Raw genomic sequence first — 9,978 nt, 5'->3', positions numbered from 1 at the left:
TATGCATTTATTCTGTATTTACAGCTTATATTTAATATAACTCTAATTTACATTTATCCAACTCATTTATGACACTCTTCATATAAATTACTTTTAATTATGCAAAGCAGAATAAAAAAAGGACATCAGAATACATCAATCAAATGTTTTGCCAATATATGCATATTGTCAATAATTCCTTCACTATCGGTCACCTAATTACAGAAAATCGTACCGTCACTTATTGACTGTGGAAGCAGAAGCCCTTTATTTACATTTAACAAGCCCAAATGTGGTAACCAAATACTCCAATAACAGATATCAAAGCGGATATCAGATATGACAGCACAATTCGGAAGCGCAGTTGCAATCCGTACGGAAAAAAGCGCCGGGTTTATGGTGATGTGCCTTTAAATAAACGCTAGAAAAGAGATTTGCCACGTCAAGAACACTTGACAGAGAATTGTTTTTTTAGGTTATTCTCTGATATACATTTCGGCATGTATGTAGACTTGTCACAAACTGCGCGAACCACGTAGTATGTGAACCAGCTGGTCCGAAATTCCAAACATCACCTGCATTATCTGCAATGAAACAAATTAGATGTTAGAAAGAGAGAGAAGGAGGAAAGTAAAAACAGTTGAACTATAAAGAACAATAAGAATCGAATAAAAAAAATATATAAGGATAAATACATATATATTAATATCCAAGAATATATATATATATAATTATAAGAATATATATAAAATAATGTGCATATAATGAAAAATTATACGAATGTCATATTATATTATTACAGTATTATGTTAATTCTATTATGTTAATAATTTTTTTTAAATATAAAAATTGATTATGAATACGGGCCTAAACAATGTAATTCCTTGAACCTCCTTTCTCGTTAGGCCTGTTCTTTTTTGGCTGAACTTCTCGCACAGTTCATCTTTTCTCTTTTTCTTTCCAACGTGAAAAGAAAGAGAGGGAAAGATGAACGGTGCGGTTCAGCTCTAAAAGAGAACAGGTTTTTCTTATCGGCCGCGACATTTTCTGAGAGGGCGCAAACGCAAAAACGCGTGACAGATCTTTCCCCAATTCCCTTTTCAGCCAGCTGCCAGACGGATTTCGACCTACGGCTGTTGGTCTTTCGACGTCCCGCGGTCCCGTCGAAATGCCAATTGTAAAAATGGCGATGTTGTGGGTGGAGGATTCGAATGCAGCCGCGAAATATAAGTTCGAAAAGCGGAGAAACATTTCTCCGAGATGCAACGACGCCGTCGTTCCCTACGCGTTTCCATTTAATCTCGTGCTCGACGGCGCACAACGAATATCGCCAAGTGTGACGAGCGAAGATACGAGTCTAACGAAATTTCCCAAATACGCGTAATTAATTAGATCCGCGCGAACGATAATTCGCGATAACGTCGCGGCAGAACGGCTCGTTTCGCCCCGTAAGGAAAACAGCGAAGCGTCGCTCGTCTGTTTTTTTTTTTTAATTCGCCGAAGTCGAATTTGAGAGAGGCGAGGGGTCACACGTTGGTAGCAATGCACTACAAATGTTTGCCCAGTTTGCCATTTGTTGCCACTGTTGAGAGTGTTGAGACTGGTTGAGACGCAATAGCGCATCCGAGCGAAGCGTTGTTTTGGATCGCGACGCGGCTGGTGCATCGATGAAGTTTTCTTGGATATCGCGAGTTGATATCCAGCGCAATCATGGAAGCCCTGCTGCCTTCTGAGATCGCTCGACTGGTGCTCGGTAAGATGCACAAAACTGCACAGCCAAGATTACCCACCCGCACTTAACCTTTCCCGCGGAAACGCCATGGCATGGGCTCTGCCCCTCGAAAAGGCTTTGTGCTCTTTGCAGCCGAGCTTCGTAGCTTCCTCACCTGCAATGTATTACGATCGCAGTTTACTACGTTTGCTGAAAGAATATATTCCTTTTATGTCATAGAATTCTTTCACGCAGGGGTGCATTGCCTCTTATCTCTTTGCGTCCACTCGTGTGTGCGCGCACACAAGTAAATTTTTAGCAAAGCATTTCTTGAATTTGAGAGTAACATAATGATTGGGTGAATAAAGTTTCCTTAATGAAGAAAGCAAGATTTTTTAACAAATGTATTTCTTTGGGTTTACTTGTTTTAATTGTGTTTTTGATACATCTGAGTTTTAAAGAGAGAAAGGACAGAAGGATATAGAAAGCACAACAAAGAAAACGATCTCTTTCATCTACTGATATTTATATATTTTTGGTTTTTGTATAGCTTCTATTTGATAGCGTTGTAGTTCTATTACCGAGTTTCTGCTTCTAGGTTATTTGGAAGATCAGAAGTGTGCTGAAGCAGCCAAACTGTTTTTAGAGACGTCTCCGCACTTGCAAGAATGCCGTACTGTACTTTCTTGCGGGAGGCGATTTAGTACCCGAGTCAATGGTCTAACGTTGATGGATATTGTTGAAAAATTTTCAGCCATCAGTACCATGAGTAAATAATATATTGTCGTTTGCATATTATCGTAAATGTATTTAAGTAACGGTAATAAATGAATAGATTTAGACTGCACATTGATTCTATAAATATTGACCTCACATCCACATATGTTATCTCTTTCAGTTCAAGAACGATTAAGTAAAGCCACTGACTGCGAGCAGTTAAAGCATCTGAATGGAGATCTGATAGAGCAACTCAGGTTTCTTGTAGAGGAGCCACGTGGTCAGCGATTTGTTGTAAATATAAATGTACCTTCACAGGTAACTTATTATTATCTTGATTAATTGCCCTTCACAGTATTCTAAAATGTAGCAGAAAACTTTCACACTTAGCATAACTGAAAGTTGGGTCAACTTCAGATTGGGAGAAGCCCTCTAAAAATAAAAGGAAGCTCCTGCATTTAATATGTATGTGTGTGTATATCTATTATACACACATAATGCATAATCAAACGAGAGGTTAACATTAAATTATATAACGTTTTTCTACATTTTACAGAGTAATGCACAAACATCAAATGGCTCACCGATTGCTGCAAGTAGTATGCGTAAAAGACACCATAGTAATAGTGAACGTGTTAAACGCAGTATTAAATCCCAGTTGAATTCAGTACAACAATCGGACATCATGAGTCCACGTACGTTTATTTATTTTTTATTCACAATGTTTATAACATCTTATAAAATGTAAGATCTTGATAAAACTGATGATGCCTAAATTATAGCAGCGAGCTGCCACAATGTTGACACAACCCCGTTAGAGAGCCTGCCTGGAAATGTTGATTTATTAAGGCAGACAGAATGTGCCGCTCATACAGTCGAGAAAAGAGATGACAATTTCACGCAGGAGCCTCACAGACAATGTGACTCTGATAAAAATAATAGTACAAATGATATTACCACGCGTAATAGAAACAATAGTATTCGGATAAGTTCAGGTAATTATAAAAACGTCAAACTAATTACATAAATTAGTAGGCAAATTTATTGGCAACTTTTTTTGTATAGATGATGTCTCAAGTGTACGAAGTTGCGAAATGGATATTGATGATAAAAAAAAGGAAGAAAGCGTAATCAATACAATACCTAAACAATATACTACAGCCACAAGTACGGAAGAATTATTAAGTTTCTCTAGTACAGAAGTCCAAACTATTCCTTACGAGATACCCGAGTCAGAGTCCGAATCTAATGACGAGCCTATTGAAAATCTCAGTGTAAGCATCTAAGTGATATTAATTTTCTGCTATTCATATATGTTCGTATTGTTTTTTCACACAACATTTACAATAATTTACTTTCCAAATCAGTTATTATATATATATATAGATATTGAGCGTTATGTCATTAAAATATCTACTTGTATACATTTCCAGATATTAACGAAAGAAATTTTGAATCGTACAGACTTACAAGAATGTATTGCAGAGAATATCAATAAAGCAATCATTCCTACAGACCTATCCTTGAAGGACGAGCACTTGAATGAGTCAATGGTCGGTGAAGGAAACACCTCGATTATGGCTGAATTAAATAATGCTATTAAATCAATCGTTGAAGCAACGGAGTCCGATCCTGTGTTTGAAAAATTTATCGATGAAATCATTGGACCGCACACAGAAACTGACACAAGCCCAGAGGAAGATGGTGAAGGAAAGCTAAGCCCAAAGTCGGTTAATGAGTGCGTATATATTTTACTTTTTGAACTAACTATTTTTCATTATGAATTAAATATGCTATATTTTCAAAATATTGCTTTCAGAGCACAGGAGAAACAAATGGAAGTGGAAGCAAGTGTGAGCAATGTTGGTTCACCAGAGCCAGTGGTAACAGATACTAAAGTATCTGCGGAGGACGGTACAGCGGACGTGCCTTTGAAGCACAGACTTCGTAGTTCTTCAAGACAACAATATAACAGAGTTGAAGACGAGGTCGACAAAGCGAGGGATCAAGAGAAAGATCAAATCGCTTTGGAAGATCAAAATGCAGCCGCGGTGTTGAGTATTATAAATGCCAACATTGTTAATAGTGTGCCTGACAGTGGCAAAAGAACTCTTGATACAAAAGAAATAATAACCACAGATGATAGTAATGAACAAAAAATGCAAACAATGCAAATACCTTTGATAAATAAGAATGATGCTATAAAACCTTTAACAGCGACAAACGTACAGAAAACTAATGTTACACAACTGCAAATACAGCCCAAAGTTAAAAAGTCCACGGTAAAACGACCAAGACCCACGAAACCCAAACGCGATCAAACGGCCAATAATAACCAATCCAGTTCTGTTCAGTCCGATACAATTCAGCCCATAACAGAACACGAAATCATGGCTATGCCAACGTTGATAGTGTGTTCGCAAGAAGAGGTGAATAATATTTTAATAAATCGCTCATCAACTATTACATCGACTTCCACTTCGCGTTTTATTCCGATTGCTCCGAAAGATTCAGATAGCATTAATAAAGGAACTGCTGAAACTTTATATCTACGGGCGGTCAATGTAGCGCAGAAAGTACCGGCAGTCAAAACACTGCCGTCTTTGGTAGAAGAACCGAACGATCCTGCGAATCAAGTGGGATTATTGCAATCGACAAGGAAAAACGGTAACGTGAACAAACGATTAAAAACTATACACAAAACTGACGCGACAGTACCCATCATCACTATTGATCAACAGGTATTAAATCGTCCGTTAGAACCGGTGCAAAATGGTAAGATCGTTGGAGGTGAATCGATAACGCTTTATGGCAATGATGAAACTAGCGCTAAAACATCATTGGATAGCACCAACATGCCTATGATCAATTTGGAGGAAAATATCAGCCTGTCGGAGAGCGGACTTTCTCCATATTTAAAGTTTAATTGTAGCAAAACCAACCAAAGTCACAATCTTTCGGACATTGATTTAGCACCCGTGATGGAAAGCGCAGCGAACCCTACGACAAATAATAACAAAAGCACGCGGTCACCTAAGAATGTCGATATTATTACTAAACGCACGCCGAAATCCCTGTTAAAAAGTAGATCCAAAAATCATAGATTAAGTTTATCCACGCCGCGTAAACGAAACAGTCACGTAAGGGCGCTCGACTTTAGCACTCCTACGAGAATGACGAGTTCCACTAGGAAAACGAGGGGGGACACACCATTCACATCGGCGAAACGTTTGAAATCCGTTTGTAGGACTACATTATTCAGATCACCGTCGCTTTCCAGTACTTCCGCTCAGAAACAGAAGAGTCCGATGAAAGTTAATCAGTCTTACAGAATTCCCATAGCTACTAGAAGCCCCGCGCCGAAACTCATGGGAGGCTGGGACAAGTATAACGGCGTTGGTGTCATTATAGGCGAGGTATCTCCACATGGTAGTACCAGCGCGTCTTGTTCCTCCTCCGAGGATAGAATCATTCAACACAAGCCATCTAAGCCCCTTGCGGGAAATTGGGATGCCGATTTACGCAGGAATATAGAATCGAATAAGGGAGACGAGAAAGACAAGCCGGAGATTAAGGAACCAGTAAAGAGGAAAAGAAATTCTATTAAAGATAGGAATGACGTGATATGTAAAAAGACTAAATACAATTCACGATCGAAGAGCAACGAGAGAAAGCGTTGCGGTAAACTGAAAGTGAACAGGAAGCTTAAGCATAATGCGGAAAACACCAATGGATCGGAAGAGAATTCCCAAGAAAACATAATAACAGAATCGCAAAATAATGAGAAAGAAAATATAACGGAAGCTACTGTTAATCCTGTAAGTTCTAGTACAAACAAATCTGACAAAATTTCGGAATCGACCAATACTTGTGAGACGTCGGCAAAAACGACCAGTACAAGCGCACCCATCAGTGGTGCGGTAGCAGTTGAAACGAAACCTGTGAAAAAGTACGTGCAATTAACGACGATAGCGACTAACTTAAGTCGGAAGTCTGATAACGGGAAAGTAAAAAACATGGAAATCGCGCAAATGTCAGAAGTCTCGAGAATTATATCCGTGGACAGCACGCAACACATTTTGCCCGATATGATAAGCTTGGAGACACCTAGAAAATTCGACAACATATCCGGTCCTCCGCCGACACCGAGAGTACTAAGTCCCAGTAGCAATCTAATTACACCGTTTATCAAGGTCAGCGAGGACTCCACTAAAATACGTAGTTTCATCACCACTCCGGAATTCCCGATAACTCCGGGCGTAGCTCTGACACCGAAAGAGGAGACGACTAGAGATATTCTAAAAAGAGGCGAGTACAATTCCTCGTACTACAAACCCACCTCCGAGCAAGCTCAGGATTCTGATTTGAAGGTATCTAAGCCTAAAGACAGCAGTACGCAAGAGTCACCCATTCTATCTTCGTCGCACATAAAATTACATTCGACGCACAATAGTCTTATTTCTGGTAATCAGACGTGTACTTCCTCCAAACTAGAGATAACGGAGTTCGAAGTGATCAAGGAGAATTTGCCGAGGGAAGAGGCTATCAGGGAGTTTAAAATTGCATCCAAAGATTCAGGAATCGCGACAGAACTCAACGCTTCGATTGTAATAGACCACGTGGATCTGATACAGGTGAACGAAATTAAAGGCGTAGGTGAGCATCGAGAAACAATAATCGATGCCAATTATGTCAATGATTCTCACAATGACTCTGTGGCGAGTAGCTCTTCGTCATCCTCGTCATCGTCGTCATCGTCCTCTTCATCATCATCTACGTCCAGCAGTTCGAATACATCGACGAATACGTGTTCGCCGAACGGGAAATGCGATAAAGCCTCAAGTAAAATGAGCACGGACATCAGTAGCGATTTCGCGGAAAAAAGCATTAACGCACCGAAAGATACACATGATGTAGCGGCTATACCAAGCGACGCATGTAAAAAATCAGATAGCGCGATTGAAGCGGAATCTTCGCCGAAGAAAGTGTTCGCGATCACGAAAACTGACGATCAGCTAAAGGATACGTTGAAGGAAACCCCCGTTAAAGATGAGACTCTATTAAATGAAGCCGATATTTCGGAAACGCCCAGCAGCTCAAAAAGCGGAGTAGAAACGATTAATTTGACGACAAGGATATCGGCGATTATGACGGAAGACGAAAATTTATCAAGATCGAACAAGTCGTCCAAGAGCAGCGGTAAAATACAAATCAACAAATCGCGGGCACAGCCAAAGATAATAGATATACAATGTATTCGACCAGGATCAGTGAAATTCATCCAGCCTCCGAAACCGATTCAAAATGAACCCGAGCGCGAGCAAAGCACGCTTATGCACGACAAGTTGATGCAGCACAGGCAGCTACTAGAAGAAAAACGACAACGTATCATGGCTAAGATCAGAGATAATTCAAAATTGAATCTTCCTAGCGGGACGAAGCGTAAATGCATTTTAACTGGCAAAACTGCCGACACTCTGAAGAAGTTTGGTAGAGGAAAGCGAATTATACGTCCGCCGGCAAGATATGCCAGGGATGTTAATAAGAATACAGAGCCGCAGGACAATCGACAGGAAACCTCGAGGAAAAGTACGCGAAGAAAATACGAATCGCAAAAACAGAATCTCGTGAACAAATGCAACGATAACGAGGAAGAAACGACAAACCGAGTTGCCGCATCGAAAAGTACAAATCCTAGCTTAACGAATTACGGGAATAATAGTAACAAACCGCTTGATGGTTATACGACAAAACAATTGCACGAAAGTAACGTTTGTGAAAATAATGTAATTGAAAATTGTATGAGTGAATCCACGCAACCGCGTAATTCCTTATCAAAAGATGAAGATCATTTAAAAGAGATGCCAGATTCCAAGGAAAATACGGAGAAAAACTGCAATGTTAAGAGCGTCGACAAAGAAGGAACGGGGGAGACATTCAACAATACTACTGTACAAAAAAAGATTTTAAAGAAAGAAAGAAATTCAGGGAAATATATCGTCGTACAAGAAACATTAGCTCCGGATAAGGTAAAGAATGATCAAACGGAAGATAAAGCAAGTAAACTGAGACAGTTTCCAAATAATATTGATAAATCTGATAATAAAATATTAAGATTCAAGGTAGATCAAGTGAAGCGCGACTTATTTAGTGACGAGGAGAACGATCACAAAACATCTTCGACTGTAAGTGCGAAAGATGACAAAACCAAGAAAATTGCTGACGCGGAAACTCAAAATGCTGATGAAGCTCCAGACAAGAAGGAGAACGCAAATGTTGAAAATCCCAAACAGGAATTATCGACCGTTCTTCAGTGTTTGCAATTGGTGCCTGCGTCCAAAAAGGAGCAATCGAACAATGATAAAAATCAAACTGAAAAGCAACATAAAGAGCAGAGCGAACTTGAAAGCGACGGTGATGGTGAATCGCATCAAATGGTCGATGTTCATAATGGTATAAAAGCCGAGTATCACTTTGTGTATGACGACAGCGTACCGATGAAAAAGAGAAGAAGGAGATATAGCGCACATGAGTTACAGATTAAAATCAATCATGCCGATTTCTCGAATTCGAACCCCGTTGAGTGCATCAAGATAATGAAAGCTACCGAGTTGGAGGAAATATTTAATCGCCCGCCTAAGAAACGGACGGCGAGTAAAAAATCACGCACGAAGAATGAAAAAGTTTGCGAGACACCTAACTTCCAAGCAGATAAAGACGTTCTTAATTTAAAAGACGTTACCACGAAACCCTTGGCTACGTCGTCTCCTATAGATGAACCATCAAGAGCTAAAACAAATAAGACGATTATTAAAACTGCTGCGGCAAACAAAACTAATAACAATACGCAATCTGATGCAAGGAAAAAGCAAAAACCGGATAAGCATCAGGAAAAAGGTAAGATTGTAAAGATATTTTATAAAATATTTATTTAATAAAATAAGCTTAATTGCTTTTTATTGCAGAAGTTAGAGAATGTTAAATGAAAGATGCTTTAGTTACAGATACTACTACCAAAAGCCGGAAGAGAAAACTGTCAGAAGCAAGAGAAACGAAGCCGGTAATTAAAAAATTCATACAAATACTTAACGTTGCCTATAGGCTATAATACTTATATAATTGTTTTTCTCTTTTAAGGTTGAGAAGAAATGCACGACTGATCCGCAAATATTACTTAGTAACTTAGATGAAGTAGACCTGAATAAATTCTTGTCTACGGTTCATGGGCCTGAATAATGCTCTCTTTTGTACATATGTATAAAAAAACGTAAATAGTATCTTTTCTATTTTTATATAATTATATATAGTATTAGAAGTAAAGTATTAGAGTATTTTGTTATTGACAATCTAAATTATTTAACATTTATATACTCTCTTTACGATTTTAAAGTCTTTTATATATGATTAGCATTTTTGTAGTCGATTAAATTATTATTTTTTTTTTTATATTAACTTTATGTTGTACGTAAATATTTTCTTTTAATTTAAAGACAAATGTTTTAAATTTTTAATTGTATGAACGTGTGATAGACAATATAAACATGTATATATGTATGTTTATATAATAGAGA

At 38.5% G+C, this 9,978-nt stretch overlaps 2 protein-coding genes across 4 annotated transcripts in view; one reads left to right on the top strand and one right to left on the bottom strand.

Annotated features, from left to right (window-relative positions):
- LOC112465216 (protein PET100 homolog, mitochondrial) overlaps nt 1–512 on the bottom strand; it is a 923-nt gene extending 411 nt beyond the window's left edge. The window contains exon 1 of the mRNA XM_025032678.1: nt 215–512. The gene's annotated coding sequence lies outside the window, so the exon portion shown is untranslated. The remainder of the gene's footprint in view (nt 1–214) is intronic.
- Nucleotides 513–1,447: 935 nt separating this feature from the next.
- On the top strand, nt 1,448–9,862 carry LOC112465212 (serine-rich adhesin for platelets-like). Of its 3 annotated transcripts, none has more exons than XM_025032671.1 (10): nt 1,448–1,732; nt 2,289–2,459; nt 2,589–2,701; nt 2,964–3,102; nt 3,190–3,402; nt 3,473–3,681; nt 3,841–4,145; nt 4,227–9,304; nt 9,406–9,467; nt 9,545–9,862. In XM_025032671.1, the coding sequence occupies exons 1-10, from the start codon at nt 1,690–1,692 to the stop codon at nt 9,641–9,643; spliced, it is 6,432 nt and encodes a 2,143-aa protein (XP_024888439.1). In that variant the 5' UTR covers nt 1,448–1,689; the 3' UTR covers nt 9,644–9,862. The 3 variants fall into 3 exon arrangements, with proteins under 3 accessions (XP_024888439.1, XP_024888438.1, XP_024888437.1); XM_025032670.1 differs by having other exon boundaries at nt 2,589–2,725; nt 3,193–3,402; XM_025032669.1 differs by having other exon boundaries at nt 2,589–2,725.
- The last annotated feature ends 116 nt before the right edge of the window (nt 9,863–9,978 follow it).

The sequence above is a fragment of the Temnothorax curvispinosus genome, unplaced genomic scaffold (genome assembly GCF_003070985.1).
Source record: "Temnothorax curvispinosus isolate PA1 unplaced genomic scaffold, ASM307098v1 QBEX01015018.1, whole genome shotgun sequence".
NCBI classification, from domain to species: Eukaryota; Metazoa; Arthropoda; class Insecta; order Hymenoptera; family Formicidae; genus Temnothorax; species Temnothorax curvispinosus.
Note: the sequence above shows the minus strand (reverse complement) of the source record. Positions and strands in the feature narration are given on the sequence as shown.

Excerpts from the sequence above, each read along its gene's own strand:
- LOC112465212 (XM_025032669.1), top strand. The coding sequence starts at position 1,690 with ATGGAAGCCCTGCTGCCTTCTGAGATCGCTCGACTGGTGCTCG. Across the intron at positions 3,403-3,472 it reads TAGTATTCGGATAAGTTCAG|ATGATGTCTCAAGTGTACGA; the intron begins GTAATTATAAAA and ends TTTTTTGTATAG. Across the intron at positions 9,305-9,405 it reads GGATAAGCATCAGGAAAAAG|TTACAGATACTACTACCAAA; the intron begins GTAAGATTGTAA and ends AAGATGCTTTAG.